The sequence below is a fragment of the Brachionichthys hirsutus genome, chromosome 9, assembly GCF_040956055.1.
Source record: "Brachionichthys hirsutus isolate HB-005 chromosome 9, CSIRO-AGI_Bhir_v1, whole genome shotgun sequence".
Taxonomy (NCBI): Eukaryota; Metazoa; Chordata; class Actinopteri; order Lophiiformes; family Brachionichthyidae; genus Brachionichthys; species Brachionichthys hirsutus.
This window is the reverse complement of record NC_090905.1, coordinates 1,095,399-1,113,264: the sequence shown is the minus strand read 5'-3', so window position 1 is coordinate 1,113,264 and position 17,866 is coordinate 1,095,399. Positions and strand designations below refer to the sequence as shown.

The 17,866-nt window shown below is 43.6% G+C and overlaps 1 protein-coding gene across 1 annotated transcript in view; it reads right to left on the bottom strand.

Annotated features, from left to right (window-relative positions):
* LOC137899404 (epidermal growth factor receptor substrate 15-like 1) overlaps positions 1 to 17,866 on the bottom strand; it is a 39,914-nt gene that overhangs the window by 17,771 nt on the left and 4,277 nt on the right. Inside the window, exons 9-14 of the mRNA XM_068743440.1 lie at positions 15,202 to 15,444; positions 11,226 to 11,383; positions 8,503 to 8,659; positions 5,900 to 5,962; positions 1,979 to 2,064; positions 574 to 646 (exon numbers count right to left, since the gene is read on the bottom strand). Coding sequence (XP_068599541.1) covers positions 574 to 646; positions 1,979 to 2,064; positions 5,900 to 5,962; positions 8,503 to 8,659; positions 11,226 to 11,383; positions 15,202 to 15,444 — 780 coding nt within the window. The remainder of the gene's footprint in view (positions 1 to 573; positions 647 to 1,978; positions 2,065 to 5,899; positions 5,963 to 8,502; positions 8,660 to 11,225; positions 11,384 to 15,201; positions 15,445 to 17,866) is intronic.

Sequence of the window (17,866 nt, the reverse complement as noted above, 5' to 3'; positions counted from 1 at the left end):
AAGTTGGTTATACAAAGGTAAAGAATGTTATGTACATTGGCTAGTAAATTTATAATTGAAGATGTTTAAGTTTAGAAGGGGTAGGATTAAATAAGTACTTACTTCTTCCTACTCCTTTTCGCTCATGTAAATTGCATAGTTCGTGCATTATGGCTATTATTTATTGTTTGAGTTATTATTGTTAATTAATATGACATGTGCTGCGTGTGTGTGAATATGTCTTTATATATGTATGTACAGTATATATATGTATTTATGTATATGTTCATGTATATGTGTGCGCATGTATTTGGCGTTGTTTTATAATTTTATTCTTGTTTACATGGTCGGGAAAAAAAAAATAAAAAAAAAAAATAATATATATAGTATATATAGAACAGCAGTTCTGCTGTGTGGCGAGGGTTCATTGTTGGCCATGATACAGAGCGGCACACTCCAATTACACAGGCAGCGACGCTTAGCTGCCGCCTGCTGCACATGTTGAGGGTCAAAGAGCACATTACTCTCTACCGTCCTCTGCTGGCAGGAAGCGGGTCCGAGGAGTCGTTCGTGTGGAGCAGCTCTAGCGCTTACCTGCACCTCGGCACTCTTGTGCCTGATGGCCTCTTCTGCGTCCCTGATGTCTTGTTCAATAGTGTACTTTTCCCTGTCAAACAATTAAAAGATGATCAATGTTTAAATGTTTAATTAATTACATTTTAATATTACCACCTAAAATCACTTTAGTAATTAATTCAGTTTTATTGCAAATGAATTTTCAAAAGATTGCACATAGAGCAGCTCGAATTCTTTTTACTTTCTCTAGTTTAATTTGTATTTAGATTAAAAATCTCTTTAATGTCCCTTCAAACTCAGATAATATGAGGATCCGGCAGAATGTGTTCCCTTTTGTTTCAACAGACATTTGATCTTTGCAACTGTTGATTCTCTCGCGTGGGAAGACCCACAACCTCAGAGAAACAGGTCGCGACTCCCCGTCCCAAAGGTCCTAACAGACGGACCTGGGGGTATTGCTTGACTGTACTTGTACTGTGATACATACTATTGCTTGACTGTACTTGTACTGTAATACATTCTATTGTTGACTGTACTTGTACTGTAATACATTCTATTGTTTACTGTACTTGTACTGTAATACATACTATTGTTTGGCTGTACTTGTACTGTAATATATACTATTTTTGACTGTACTTGTACTGTAATATATACTATTGTTTACTGTACTTGTACTGTCACAAATTCTATTGTTTGACTGTACTTGTACTGTAATACATTCTATTGTTTGGCTGTACTTGTACTGTAATACATACTATTGTTGACTGTATTTGTACTCTAATACATACTATTGTTGACTGTACTTGTACTGTAATATATACTATTGTTGACTGTATTTGTACTGTAATACATACTATTGTTTGCTGTATTTGTACTGTAATACATTCTATTTTTTGCTGTATTTGTACTGTAATACATACTATTGTTTGCTGTACTTGTACTGTAATACATACTATTGTTTGCTGTACTTGTACTGTAATACATTCTATTGTTTGGCTGTACTTGTACTGTAATACATACTATTGTTGACTGTATTTGTACTGTAATACATACTATTGTTGACTGTATTTGTACTGTAATACATACTATTGTTTGCTGTATTTGTACTGTAATACATTCTATTTTTTGCTGTATTTGTACTGTAATACATACTATTGTTTGCTGTATTTGTACTGCAATACATGCTACTTGTCCTGCGCTAACATTCTATCTCATAAATATATTCATCATCATCCGAAGTGTTTGATCTCGATCTCTAACACGCTTGTATAAACAGCATTTTGATTGCATCTCATGGCTGTAGGACATCAACATCAAATCAATTCAACCAATCAATGAAACGAACAAATGAATCAATATAATAGTACTTTAAGTACGGTGTGCTAGCTGCTCATTGATTTCCCATTGAACAGACTGATATTACCGTTGCAGCTGTGCAGTCTCCTGGCCGATGTCGTCCAACTCTTTAATGCCAGTGAAGTCCCCTGAGCCCACCGAGCTAGAGCTGTCCTGTAGAGAGGGGGGGGGGGGGGGGGGAGAGAGAGAGAGAGAGAGAGAGAGAGGGGGGGGGGGCAAACAAACACAAAAGAGCAGGTGATGAAATAGATGCAACTAAAGGATGGCAGACAATCGAAGGAGGACAAGGAGAAGAGTGATAGAGAAAACCGGGTGGGGGGGGGGGGACAATCTGACCCCCCAGGAGTCATTAGTGGATCAGGATCAGAACATGGAGGTGTACAGACCCCCCCACCCCCCACCGACCAGTATCTTCTCTTTGATTCACGATTCACCCCCACCAAAGTGGAAGGAAAGGCCAAAGAGCAGAAACACACCCGGAACGCTGTCAAGACATGAGGCTGTCCAACCTGGACATTTGTCAAGACCAGCAAATACAACAGCAAAAAACAACCAGGAACAGGAGTGGACAGCCTGAGACAGATGCTGGTCCACCCGAGAGACAAAACACCCTGAGACCGATGCTGGTCCACCCGAGAGACAAAACACCCTGAGACAGATGCTGGTCCACCCGAGAGACAAAACACCCTGAGACCGATGCTGGTCCACCCGAAAGACAAAACACCCTGAGACAGATGCTGGTCAACCCGAAAGACAAAACACCCTGAGACAGATGCTGGTCCACCCGAAAGACAAGACACCCTGAGACAGATGCTGGTCCACCCTAAAGACAAAACACCCTGAGACAGATGCTGGTCCACCCGAAAGACAAGACACCCTGAGACAGATGCTGGTCCACCCGAAAGACAAAACACCCTGAGACAGATGCTGGTCCACCCTAAAGACAAAACACCCTGAGACAGATGCTGGTCCACCCGAAAGACAAAACACCCTGAGACAGATGCTGGTCCACCCGAAAGACAAGACACCCTGAGACAGATGCTGGTCCACCCGAAAGACAAAACACCCTGAGACAGATGCTGGTCCACCCGAAAGACAAAACACCCTGAGACAGATGCTGGTCCACCCGAAAGACAAAACACCCTGAGACAGATGCTGGTCCACCCAAAAGACAAGACACCATGAGACAGATGCTGGTCCACCCGAAAGACAAGACACCCTGAGACAGATGCTGGTCCACCTGAAAGAAAAAACACCCTGAGACCGATGCTGGTCCACCCGAAAGACAAAATACCCTGAGACAGATGCTGGTCCACCCGAAAGACAAGACACCCTGAGACAGATGCTGGTCCACCCGAAAGACAAAACACCCTGAGACAGATGCTGGTCCACCCGAAAGACAAGACGCCCTGAGACAGATGCTGGTCCACCCGAAAGACAAGACACCCTGAGACAGATGCTGGTCCACCCGAAAGACAAAACACCCTGAGACAGATGCTGGTCCACCCGAAAGACAAGACGCCCTGAGACAGATGCTGGTCCACCCTAAAGACAAGACACCCTGAGACAGATGCTGGTCCACCTGAAAGAAAAAACACCCTGAGACCGATGCTGGTCCACCCGAAAGACAAGACGCCCTGAGACAGATGCTGGTCCACCCGAAAGACAAGACGCCCTGAGACAGATGCTGGTCCACCCGAAAGACAAGACACCCTGAGACAGATGCTGGTCCACCCGAAAGACAAAACACCCTGAGACAGATGCTGGTCCACCCGAAAGACAAGACGCCCTGAGACAGATGCTGGTCCACCCGAAAGACAAGACACCCTGAGACAGATGCTGGTCCACCCTAAAGACAAGACACCCTGAGACAGATGCTGGTCCACCCTAAAGACAAGACACCCTGAGACAAATAAAGCAATGGAGTGTCTGCTGTTCAGTGAAGAATGCAACGACCTGGACATCAGGGAGACCAAACAACCGCTCCACAAGCGTACGGCTCAATACAGGAGAGACAGCTCTTCAGGACAAGACAACAGTCCGTTTGCACCTGAAAGACACAGGACACTTCTTTGAGGACAGTAATGTCCATGTGTTAGCAGGGAATGGATGAAGGTGGATTTAGAGAGGAGTTAAAGAAGCCATTCTTGTCAAACTGGAGAAACCGTCCCTGAACAGAAGAAGACGATTAAGACACCGTCCATCACAGGGGTCGGCAACCTAAGACACGTGTGCCATGCCTGGCACGCGAGGGTATTTATGTTAACAAAATATTGTATATCATTGTATTTAGCGCCCCACAACAAACAGAGCACACTGTGCATGTGTGGAAGTGACCATCCTTGATTTAGCGCCTGACCCGAGGCTCTGTGTTTAAGATTTTGATTTAGTAAATAATGTTAATATTTAAAAAATAAACTCTCTAGCAGCGTGATTTTGTTACTAAAGTTAATAAAAAATAATTAAATCTAGCAGCGTGATTTTGTTACTAAAGTTAATAAAAAATAATTAAATCTAGCAGCGTGATTTTGTTACTAAAGTTAATAAAAAATAATTAAATCTAGCAGCGTGATTTTGTTACTAAAGTTAATAAAAAATAAATAAATCTAGCAGCGTGACTTTGTTACTAAAGTTAATAAAAAATAATTAAATCTAGCAGCGTGACTTTGTTACTAAAGTTAATAATAAATAAATAAATCTAGCAGCGTGACTTTGTAAATAAACCTAGCTCCAGCCGTTCTTTCCAACGTAGCTGGACAAAGGCTCGTGGATTTGTGTCTCGTGGAGACCGGGTAACACACACCCTTTGCTGTGAAAGTGTGGCGCGTAGGACACCGAATGTGCGCCGTCATTTTGACACCAAACACGAAACAAATCTGCCGTAGCAGGATGCGGCGCTGCTTGTCAGGAGGCTCTCTGTTGTGCCTCTGTGCAAGTCCCTGATGGTGCTGGGTCTCAGGCCGTGACATGGCAGTCCCAGGTCAGGTCCTTCTCCATGTTCACCCCCAGGTCTTTGACGCTGTCCACCCTCGCCACCACTGAACCATTAATGAGAACTGGTTGGATTTTGTTTTTGTTCTTCTTCGTGATCTACCTCAAATTGGATAACTGAGACCCTACACCCGGGGTCTCAAACTCATGTTCTCCAAGGGCCACATTAGCATCATGTTTCCCCTCCAAAGGCCAAATGTAAACGTAACACAGTAAAAATGTAACTAAATGTAATGTAATCTAATGTAAAATAAATGTAACTACTCCTTAACATGCTGTTAAAAAACCATTTCTTTTTTATTTAACCCTTTAGCCGCCACAGTAATTACAATAAAATATTCCGTTTTGATATCACTTTTTTAAAAGGTTGTAACTTAAAAACTGTTAGAGATAAAGCCATACTGTAAATGAGTATGTAAGTAATATGTAGCCGACTACCTATGGAGCTGTCCAGTGCTGATCCTGAGCTCCACATTGAGCCGGCTACATATGGAGCTGCCCGGTGCTGAAGTTCACCCTCAGGATCAGCACTAGACAGCTCCATATGTAGGCTAATCCATGCTGCCTCTCGCTGCCTCAATGCACCTTCCCCTCCGCCCCGCCCCGCCTCGTCTGACTGTCCGTCAGTTGCAGTGTCCGTGTTTTAGTGTTTGCATCTTTAGTTAGTTTTTCCTGCCCTGACTGAGCACTAGTCCTGAGTAATTTTCTATTATTTGTCTTGCCGGTCTGTTATTCCGCATTTATCCCTGTGGCTGGTGTTTTACGTTTATCTAGCAGAGGTTGTTTATTTTTCAGCGGGGTATTATTATTTTCTGATTTCCCAGGCTCCAGCCATCCACTGAAAGCATTTATAGGTTAATATACAAGGTCCCTGTTACCCACCCACAACCTGAACATTATAGTCTGAGAGGAGAGGAAGAGGTAGAAACAGTTCGAATAACTGTTCATACAAATGCAGTAAATGAAGGAAATAAAACAAGGGGCAGTACTGACTCACCCGCCTCTTCTCTGACAAAGTGGACATCTCTGTCCCCACTGGGGTCATATATCCCGACACAGACTGTGGACACAGTGAAAAGACTTAGTTACTGACAAACATGATGAAGAGATCATTGCAACCCAATTCCATGCAAAGCAAGACACATTTCGTGCTCTCATTTAGTGATCATAATGCCAGGTTGGTTACCCAACTCAAAGTGAAGTGGCCATTTATTACAGACATAAATCCTGCATCTCACTCAGGGCTCTATTGACCTTTGTTAAGTCGTCGTTATTTCACTTTTAAATGTAGATTTAGAAATGCTTTCTAAAGTTCTTGCACTTCGACTACTACTACTACCCCGAATAATTTATTTAGTCCAAACGGGCTTTATGGCTGGAATCCTGCACTCCTGCCACAATTCCAGATGCCTTTTAAATATTGTTCATACACCAGGCGGCTCAGCACCAGAGGTCGTTGTGTCTCTTGATGCGGAGAGGAGCTTCCTCGCTCAATTGTACCTTTCAGATGGGGAGAAGCTGGACATCGATATCGTGGGCTCTTTATATCTCCCTCTATATCTGATAGGGTGAAACAGAACTTCTTAACTTTATTGTAGCGTGTTGGGAAGGATTTTGACCGGTGGTCTTCATTACCATTGTCTTTAGTAGGACGTGTGAACTTAATCAGGATGGCTGTTCTCACTAAATTGTTGTCCCCTTTCTCCTTAACAAGTCATTTTTTAAATGATTGTACTGTTGAAGAGTTCTTTAATGTGTCATCCAGGCTATTCCATAAATCTACTGCTCCAACTGAGATGGATCTGCATTTAGTGTTTGTTCTCGCTTCTCTTTTTTGATAGATATTAATTCCTCTCAAATTATAACCAGTCTCTCTGTGTTTGAACCTTTTTTGGATAAAGTCTGGAAGATTGTTATTGTGAACCCTGAACATAACCACAGCTGTGTTGAGATCGACTAAGTCGTTTAATTTTAATATATTTAGCTGGATAAACAGTGGGTGTGTTGGGGCATAATAATCTGCCTTTTCTTGCGGACCAATAGAGGCTCGTATCATCAGCAAACAGAATACATTGCATGTTCCTAAGAACCTCACAAATGTCATTAATGTACATTATAAACAATTTTGGCCTGAGGACAGAGCCCTGCGGGACTCCATGAGTTATGAAATGTATTTCAGAACTAACATTTGTCATTTGTACATACTGCTGCCTACCAGTAAGATAACTTTGTAGCCAATCATAGGCAACTCCTCTAAAGCCATATCTTAACATTTTTAACAAAAGTAAGTGTCAAAGGCCTTAATCAGATCTACAAAAACACCCACTGTATATTCTCTTTTATCTATTGCACTTGTTATTTCCTCCAGCAGTTCCATGAGGTTGACCTGTTTGCCCTGAAACCCAACTGTCGATCATTTATTATATTATGCTTATTTATAAATTCATTCATCCTTATCTCAAACAATTTTTCTAGTATTTTTGAAAATTGAGAATAAAGAGATCGGTCTATAATTTGTAAATGTATCTTTATCTCCATCTTTCAAAATAGGCATTACTTTAGAAATTTTCATTGTTGTCGGGAAAATACCTGTGAGAAATGATTGATTACAAATGTGTGTGAAGGGTGTAACGATACAGCGAATTATCTCCTTTAGCAGCATCATATCCAAATCAAAACTGTCTGTGGACCTCTTATTCTTAAATGCATTCACAATATTGATAATTTTATTTTCATTTGACCTTTATTGTATTGTATTTTCTTTTTACACGCATTAGCTATGCTTTTAGTGATCCATGCTTGTTTGTTTCTTTGATAATGTATTTCGTGGGTGGGCAGTGGATTTCATATAAACAAACAGGTGTCAGGCCTTGTCGGGATTAAGAGTGGCATAGACCTCATTCCACGTATGGTTGGATAGATCAGCCCTTAAGGCAGCCATGGCTTCTGGAGTTCTGTGTCTCACCATTTTATATGTTGTTTGAAATGTACTGGATATAGCTTGCCCTTTAAGTAGCTGATGGAAAATACTGAACACGGGAAGGTGATCACTAATATCATTAATAATATCAATACCCAGCACTTATCTGTGTACGAAAGCTGTTGGTAAATATATTATCAATGAAAGTTGCCGAGTCGGCTGTAAACCTTGTGGGTTTTGTGATTAGTGGGAATAGATTATTGCTGTACATAGTTGTCATGAACTTTTTTGTTTGCATATTGTTATGGGGGTTTAAAAGATTTATATTAAAATCACCACAAACAATATGGACCTTTTTTAAATTATGAAATAATTACAGTTATAATGAAACAAAGTTGTTAAGATGTTCTACTTTGGTAAGTCTTTTGTTAAAAATCAATAAAGAAAGTTGTATAAAATAAAATAGATGAGTCATTCTGTAGCAAGGTAAACTCTGTAGGTACAATAAAAACTTAAAATGGATCTAATGTTAAATATTAGTACCTTGACTGACGGAGTGAAAATCCTATACCATATGACTTTTGCGATATAATCTCAATATAACCCACCGTGATACACTTAAATACAGATACATTATGAAGCTCGGCTAAACATTTTTTGTATGTATGTGTAGTACCTACTGGTATGGGAGTGCCTCTTTCAGAGGGGGGTATCATGTCAGCAGTCAATGACTGTGGGGGATCGATGCCCTTGCTGACTTTCTGCTGGATGAGATGCATGGCGAGGGCGAACTGCTCCCGAGTCAGTTTACCAATCTGCCTTGTGTCTGCCAAAGACCTGCAACCAAGAGAAGAACGTGTACCAAGGACTTTCAAGATTCAAGACTCAAGATTCAAGATACTTTATTGTCATTATGCAAACATAATAAAATCGTTTCAACGGAAACAAGACCGCAAGGGCTTTTTTGAAATGCTCCTTAGACAGCCTGTTTGACTGTACTTGTACTGTAATACATGCTACTGTTTGACTGTAATTGTACTGCGCTAACATTCTATCTAATATATTCATCATCATCATCAGTCACTAACGACATTAATTGCTTTGCAAAATGAAATGAAATGAAATACTTTTATTAATCATCATCTGCGGACACACACAATGAAATCGCGTTTTCACCCTCGAACAACGGGCCCCTTGAAACAACCACACACTAACACGGGCATCAAAGGGCCCTAGCACACGGAGAGGGAGTAGGGTGAAGGCACCTGGAGCCGTTAGCGGGGACGGTGCCTTGCTCAAGGGCACCTCGGCAGTGCACTGGAGGCAGACTGGCCCCTCTCCAGTCACCAGCCCACACTCCACATTCTGGTGGAGTGTGTGTAAAGAGACATCTAAACAACATTTGCTTGCTTGATTGCTGTAAATATCTCTTCGCAGGCAATCTTTAAGTGACCATCCTTTGTTTCAAACGAATTAATGATCCAAATGTAATAATCGTAATGAGATATCAACTTGTTACGATGGTTTTTCCCCCTACAAAACCATTTTCAACTAGAAAAGCACTTGGGGAGCACAAACCTCCACCAAGCAGCTCATTACACCAAAATCAGAAACATTTTGAATGAATGAATGAACTTTATTTCGGTTCACTTTTCGATGAAACAGAGACAAAGGACAATATTTCAAAGGCTTTTAAACCCAGATGAACTGAAAGGGGGTAGGTTGAAGCAAATGCTTATTTGAAATTGACCCCTTTACTTATAATAACATAAAAAAAACCTTCTTTTCTCCCTTCTCTTCCTGAGGATTATGACAGTAGACATCCATCCATTTTCAACCGCTTATCCGGGGCCGGGTCACGGGGGCAGCAGCCTCTCCCCGGCCACTCCTTCCAGCTCTTCCGGGGCGTTCCCAGGCCAGCCTGGGTCTCTCCCGTGGTCTCCTACCGGTAGGACGTGCCCTGAACACCTCACCAGGAAGGCATCCGAAATGGAGCAAATTGGGCAAACTCCCCTGCACCCTGAAGGACCCTGCCGAGGGTGTAGAGCTGGTCCACAGTTCCACGGCCAGAACAAAAACCACATTGCTCCTCCTGAATCCGAGGTTCGACTATCCGGTGGACCCTCCCCTCCAGTATCCCTGAATAGACCTTACCGGGGAGGCAGAGGAATGTGCTCCCCCTATAGTTGGAACACACCCTCCGGCCCCCCTTCTTAAGAGGGACCACCACCCCGGTCTGCCAATCCAGAGGCACTGCCCCCGATGTCCATGCGATGTTGCAGAGTCGTGTCAACCATGACAGCCCTACAACATCCAGAGCCTTAAGGGACTCCGGGTGGATCTCATCCACCCCCAGAGCCTTGCCACCGAGGACCCTTTTGACTACCTCTGCAACCTCGGCCCCAGAGATGGGATAGTCCACTCTCCTGGGTTAGGGTTCCTCACTGGAAGGCATGTTGGTGGGATTGAGGAGGCCTTTGAAGTATTCCTTCCACCAATCTGCAACATTTTGAGTCGAGGTCAGCAGCGCACCGTCCCCACCATACAGTGTTGACCGTGCACTGCTTCCCCCCTCCTGAGACGCCGGCTGGCGGTCCAGAACCTCTCCGAAGCCATCCGGAAGTTGTTTTCCATGGCCTCACTGAACTCTTCCCATGCCCGTGTTTTCTGCATAAAGCCCCTGACATCTGAGCTCCTAGGACCATTGGGACACGCAAACCCCTCCAGCACGATAAGGTGACAGCTCAGGGAGGGGGCCGGTACTGTATTTGGATTGTTACACACACACACATATACACTAAATGAATATGTGTGAAAGTGCCTTATTTTTGAAAGAAAAGCAATGTTTTTTCCAATGATAACCTTAAACAACGCAGAAATACACGCTGTACATTGCTAATGTGGTGAATGACGTCTGGTCGGTGCAGCATCTACATCGGTGCATCGAGGCCCGTCTGCAGCAGCATCACTGCAGGGTTCTGATGGTACAATGTGTTTGCTCATTGGCTCAGGAGGCTGATGGGTGGGTAGGAACCCCTGCAAGCATGTTAGCACAGCTGAACACAGTTTAGCTGCTCAGAGAAGCGATGGGACTCACCGTCCTTTGTCTGGGTGACCCCAGTGACCCCAAACCTCTGAACATTCTACAGACTCCCAGCTTTAATGAAAATGGCGAGGGGATGTCTGTGGGATAGGGGTACATAGGGAGCCTCAGTGTCCTTGGGGCACATGACTACAAGTTTGCAAATAACTGATTTAAATTTATTTTAAACCACAATTAAATAATTCCATGTCCCTTTTGAATATCTGTAAAACCTTTATGAAGGTTTCATTATTGGAAAGTGGCAATATACTAACATTCTAAGGAATAAAAGAGCGTATATTAACAGTTAACAATCCCTACCATATATGGGCAAGGACATTTTGGGACAAGCCGGACTTTATGAAGATTTCCTTGACTTCGTGTCCACTGACAAAACCATCCAGATCAGCATCAGTCTTCAGGAAGATATCGTCATAGAGACCATGGTCTGACAGTGGGACCACCCAGGTCACAGCATGCTGAAAGAGAGAGACACGTGTCCTTTATCTTTGTGTTTTTGTCTCAGATCCAGACTTGCATCTGAAGGAATTTTACTTTATTCCACTGATTTATTCAGGTACCATGACACAACCTGGATATTCTGCTTATTTACTCGACTTAGAATACTGTCCCCAAAAGAGAAACCAAGATTGTGCAAAGATCTTATTTTACTTTATATGCTTACCGAAAGGCCTACAAAGAATCACATCCCAGAATAAAACAACTTTGTCTTATTGGGCTCCGAGTCAGGATACTCTGAGAAAACAAAGTGCCAAAAGTCCTAGAACACCGAACATCTGATGATAAAAACTACTTTTCACAAAATATATCGGACGAATTGTGGAAAGAGGCGTGTATAGCGGCACACCAGACTACAAATTAAAATACATGGAGATAATTCAAATGGAAAATACTCCAGACATTGTAGCTAAAATGACACCGAATATACCAAGTCTATGTTGGAGAAATTGCGGCACAGATGTGCCTAATCCAGGCATGGGCAAACCCAGGCCCGGGGGCCATATGCGGCCCGTTGGTCTTTTTAATCCGGCCCGCCAAACTTGTCCAAATTATATCATTAAATAAAATTGTATTATAATTAAAGCTCATTCATTTGACCTTTTCCCTGTAATGCTGCCTGTAAAAGGCCAAATCCTTTAATGCAATAGCTTTCATGTGTCATTTATATTAGCTCACACAAATACTTCGTCCATCTGTTCCTGGCCCGGCCCCTCTGTCAAATCTTAGAACCTATTGTGGCCCGCGAGTCAAAAAGTTTGCCCACCCCTGGCCTAATCACACACACACATTCTGGTCATGTCCTAAAATACAACATTTTTGGGACGAGGTGTATCCTGCCATAAACCGGATCTTTCAGTTAGAAATAGCGAGGGCTGTGACGGTGGCTGTTCTGGGTATTACTCCACCAGGGCTGCAAGGACGACCTGCAACCGACCTTTTATCCATACTTTTTACAGCAGCTCTGAAATGCATCACTATTGCATGGATGAAGACAGAACCACCGTCGCTTAACGTTTGGAAAGTAAAACTGAAATAACTTTACGAAATGGAAAAGATAACTTACTCACTACGACTGCAGTTACACATCTTCATAAAGCGATGGCGACCAGCAGAAGGCTTTTTAATGTAAAAACTAATCAATCAGGGGTCGTGTATATCTGTAAGTAAGATTTATTTTTCATTGTACAGGAAAACTGGACCTAAAAATCTTACTGTGTATATGTTGTCTTACTACTATGTTATATTATGTATCATGTGGACAAGAATGTTGGTATTAAATGCTCTGTTGCTGTTAAAAAGTGGAAAAAAAAACTACTTTTCCTCACTCCAGTTACTGACAGCTCAGTATACTGGGCCAGAGCAGATACTGTTGACCGCTAAATGTAAATATCGTGAGTAACATTTTGGCAGTAGTCACACCCGATTACATGAATCAGTAATCAATTACTAAAAACTTGGTTGAACTCCATAGTTTTCTCTGGACCCCTGCCAATCTGACTACTCATCATTCAAGCAGTGGCTGTTGAGGTGTTGTCAAGAAAACATGGGCTGTTCGGATAACTGACGGACTTTCTGTGAAAGAAGTGGCACCTTTCCCAAAAACCTCGGGGTAAGATTCCATTCTAAAGCACTGTATACTCATAGACCTCAGCATATACTTATACTAGACAGTATTCAAACCTATAAAACACTACATCACATTTGTGGGACTGAAAGAGTACTACTTGATTACTGAAAATTCTCTAGGCTTAAGACGATGAGTATTTATCAGCCTTCGTGTGGCATTGACCCCTCCCTGAGCGATGGAAGTAGAGATACGACTGTCACTCTTGATAGTTACTTGGATAGCTTCACCCCCATTAACCTGCAGCAAATGAGTGCAGCTATTGCCTCATCTAAACCGTGCACTTGTCTCCTAGACCCGGTCCCAACTAAGCTACTTAAAGAAGTCTTCCCCTCAATCAGTATTGCTTTGCTAAATATAATTAATCTATCCTTACTCACAGGCTATGTACCCAAGTCTTTTAAAACAGCAGTCATTAAACCGCTTCTCAAAAAACCAACATTGGATCCTGATGTCTCGGCTAACTATCGGCCAATTTCAAACCTTCCATTCCTGTCAAAGATTCTAGAGAAAGCAGTTTCCAGTCAGCTGTGTGAATTCTTACAAGACAATCAGTTATTTGAGGTTTTTCAGTCGTGTTTCAGAACTCATCATAGCACAGAGACAGCATTAGTTAAAGTCACCAATGACCTTTAATAGCGTCTGATAATGGACTTGTCTCCGTGCTTATTTTATTAGATCTCAGTGCAGCCTTTGACACAATAGATCATCAGATTCTGTTACAGAGGCTGGAACAATCTGTTGGTGTTAGAGGATCTGCATTGAACTGGTTTAGATCATAACTTTTGAACAAAGTTAATGCCATAACTTGTGTTGGATGATATTTTTCTTTCTTTATTATTTAATATTATTTTCTTGAATGAGTTTGATTATTGATCGATGGAGTAGTGTGGTTTTCTTAACCTGATCAATTGAAAGGATTTACGTTATAATAACAGCAATAATCTATCCATATATTTGTACAACTATACAATTGAATATGCAATGTTTGTAACTTAAGTAGTGAACTGATCAAACGGAACAATTCAGCAACATGTCAATAACAATAGCAACACGCTGCAGTCAGGAAATGAATAATCTGCTGGAGGTGACTATTGAAAGTTATTTGAACTTTTTTGTTTTTGTTGTTGACCCCGGCTACATATGGATCAGGATCAGCACTGGACAGCTCCATAGGTAGTCGGCTACATATGGAGCTCAGGATCAGCACTGGACAGCTCCATAGGGAGCCGGCTACATATGGATCAGGATCAGCACTGGACAGCTCCATAGGTAGCCGGCTACATATGGATCAGGATCAGCACTGGACAGCTCCATAGGTAGCCGGCTACATATGGAGCTGTCCAGTGCTGATCCTGAAAGTGACGTCTTTTCCGCGGCATTGACTCGGGGAATGTTCTTTATCTTTCCCACTTCGGTTGGCTTTTTGGTTTTGCTTTGATTTTGTATCGATTATCTTTGTTCCTGCGTGATGATTGCATTTGAATGGAACTTTTCCACATTATTAGATGTGTTAATTTATCCCCATCACAAACTTTGGTTCATACTTAGGATTTTTCTCATTTACAGTTTGGCTTTATCTCCAATAATTTTTAAGTTACAACCTTTTCAAGAAGTGATATCAAACCTGAATATTTTATTGTAATTACTGTGGTGGATAAAGAGTTAAATAAAAAATAAATAGTTATTTAACAGCATGTTAAGGATAGTTACATTTATTTTACATTAGATGACATTACATTTAGTTACATTTTTACTGTGTTACGTTTACATTTGGCCTTTGGAGGGGAAACATGATGCTAATGTGGCCCTTGGAGAACATGAGTTTGACACCCCTGATTTAGATCAGGGGTGGCCGTGTGTTTGGCCGTGGGGTGGCCGTGTGTTTGCAGAATGAAACTGATAATACTGGTGCCTCACAGGACGTTCTATAAGTTGAACCAAGCAGATGAATTCACCGAACCAACATATGCATGGACTTGTGCTAAGGTCTGTCCTTAAAGACTGTCAGAAGACTTTAAACATCTCAACTCCCACCCGGCAGAACTGAAGACTCAAAAGACAAAAAGTCTTCGAACCATAAAAGGCTCAAACGTGATGGATGAGAATCCACACCAACGTGTATATGTACGTGTGTACAGTGTGTACTACCTGTCCAGATCTGAGCGTGTGTTTGGGTGACAGGCTGCCGGTGCTGTTGAGCGAGTTCATGCTGCCATGGGAGGGTGTAGAGCGCAGCGAGTCCCTTGGTGGTGGGGGGCTTGTGGGCAGAGCCGGCACAGAGCTGGCTACTGGGACCAGACTCCTCTTCCTCTTGAACGGTGGGATGAGGGCCGACGGGAGGAGCGTTGGGACCGGCTCCTTCTCCAGGGCCCGGTACACCAGGTGCATGGCCTGAGGAAGCACACCACGCTATCAACACACATCTGGAGGCTGATACACGCATCAAACGGCACCGCTCATCGAGAACAAGCTGTACTCCGTCAATCAGAGCATTTATTTTATTTTGGAGGTTTATGTTGTGTTTCATATAAAAACAATGCTATTTGGTGAAGCAAATGTTCATCAATTTATTCAAAAGACCCATTTTGTGTTTGACTAAGCGTCTCCTGGCCAACTTTATAGTTCATATTACAGACATTGCAGAAAGTCTCGTCTGGTTTTTGAACATGTAGCCATTCGCTCTCGTCGGCTCTCTCACTCTCAGGTCCCGAAGCTTTGCCCTGATTGGCTGGCACTCCAAAGTACACGCACAATTCAGTTGGTACCTCTAAAAATATTGATATACTACATCTGACGCACAAAAACAAGCAAACAAAATATAGGTTAGAAAATAGGATCGTATTCTAGATTCAGATTATCTGTCTGTGTGTCTGTCCTTTAGCAAGGTAACCCAAAACGCTCTAAACGGATCTTGATGACATTTTCAGGAAATGTTGGGAATGTTACCATGAACAGCTTCAAAATGCGTTTACCAATATCTCAGTTGATTATTGGAATTCATGGAATTTATCACAGCCATGTAGGGTCTTCTGTCTCACCACCGGATTTCATCTGGATCAGATTCGGATAGCGGATATTATGGAGAATATTTAAAAAGAAATAGAGGTACACATGCGTTTTGGCCTGCTGTACATTTAATATTAGAGACAGAGATTTGTAACAAGTCTCGTCTTCTAGCTGAGTCGATTCCACATCGGAGCAGGTCAATGGATTTGTTCTACCTTTAATACCCGAGGAAACAGATCCGGGTGAAATCGGGGTAAATTTTCACAAGAAAACAATTTTGTTTTTGGACGACGATTTAGACCGATGCACGATAAGACAGGGTGAGAATGGACGAGAGACCGTCTGCAGAGGCAGGAGAGACGCTGGTGCCCCTTCCTGATGGACGAGAGACCATCTGCAGAGGCAGGAGAGACGCTGGTGTCCCTTCCTGATGGAGGAGAGACCGTCTGCAGAGGCAGCAGAGACGCTGGTGTCCCTTCCTGATGGACGAGAGACCGTCTGCAGAGGCAGGAGAGACGCTGGTGTCCCTTCCTGATGGACGAGAGACCGTCTGCAGAGGCAGGAGAGACGCTGGTGCCCCTTCCTGATGGACGAGAGACCGTCTGCAGAGGCAGGAGAGACGCTGGTGCCCCTTCCTGATGGACGAGAGACCGTCTGCGGAGGCAGGAGAGACGCTGGTGTCCCTTCCTGATGGAGGAGAGACCGTCTGCAGAGGCAGCAGAGACGCTGGTGTCCCTTCCTGATGGACGAGAGACCGTCTGCAGAGGCAGGAGAGACGCTGGTGCCCCTTCCTGATGGACGAGAGACCGTCTGCAGAGGCAGGAGAGACGCTGGTGCCCCTTCCTGATGGAGAGACCGTCTGCAGAGGCAGGAGACGCTGGTGTCCCTTCCTGATGGACGAGAGACCGTCTGCGGAGGCAGGAGAGACGCTGGTGCCCCTTTCTGATGGACGAGAGACCGTCTGCGGAGGCAGGAGAGACGCTGGTGCCCCTTCCCGATGGACGAGAGACCGTCTGCGGAGGCAGGAGAGACGCTGGTGTCCCTTCCTGATGGACGAGAGACCGTCTGCAGAGGCAGGAGAGACGCTGGCGCCCCTTCCTGATGGACGAGAGACCGTCTGCGGAGGCAGCAGAGACGCCGGTGCCCCTTCCTGATGGACGAGAGACCGTCTGCGGAGGCAGGAGAGACGCTGGTGTCCCTTCCTGATGGACGAGAGACCGTCTGCAGAGGCAGGAGAGACGCTGGCGCCCCTTCCTGATGGACGAGAGACCGTCTGCGGAGGCAGCAGAGACGCCGGTGCCCCTTCCTGATGGACGAGAGACCGTCTGCGGAGGCAGGAGAGACGCTGGTGTCCCTTCCTGATGGACGAGAGACCGTCTGCGGAGGCAGGAGAGACGCTGGTGCCCCTTCCTGATGGACGAGAGACCGTCTGCAGAGGCAGCAGAGACGCTTCCTGCCTCACAGTTGGCCTAAAAGTTTTTAAACCAGTTCAACCTTTAATGTGTGTCTCTCCAGCAGACCTGTCATTCCTTCAAAAATGAATGACCATGTCTTTTGTTACCCTCGCCGAAGAGGAGGCGAGGGTATTGCAATTGGGTGCGTTTGTCTGTCTGTCTGTTTGTCTGTTTGTTTGTCTGTCCGAGCGCATAACTCAAAAACTAGTAACCCAATCGACTTGAAAATTTTACACAAGCAAGGTTCTGTCCGTGGCTCGGTCCTCCCCGAGAATGGCGTTGATCCGGATCTGGATCCAGATTCTAGAATTATTTTTACATCTGGAATTGTGCCTGTGTTGTAAACTGCCACT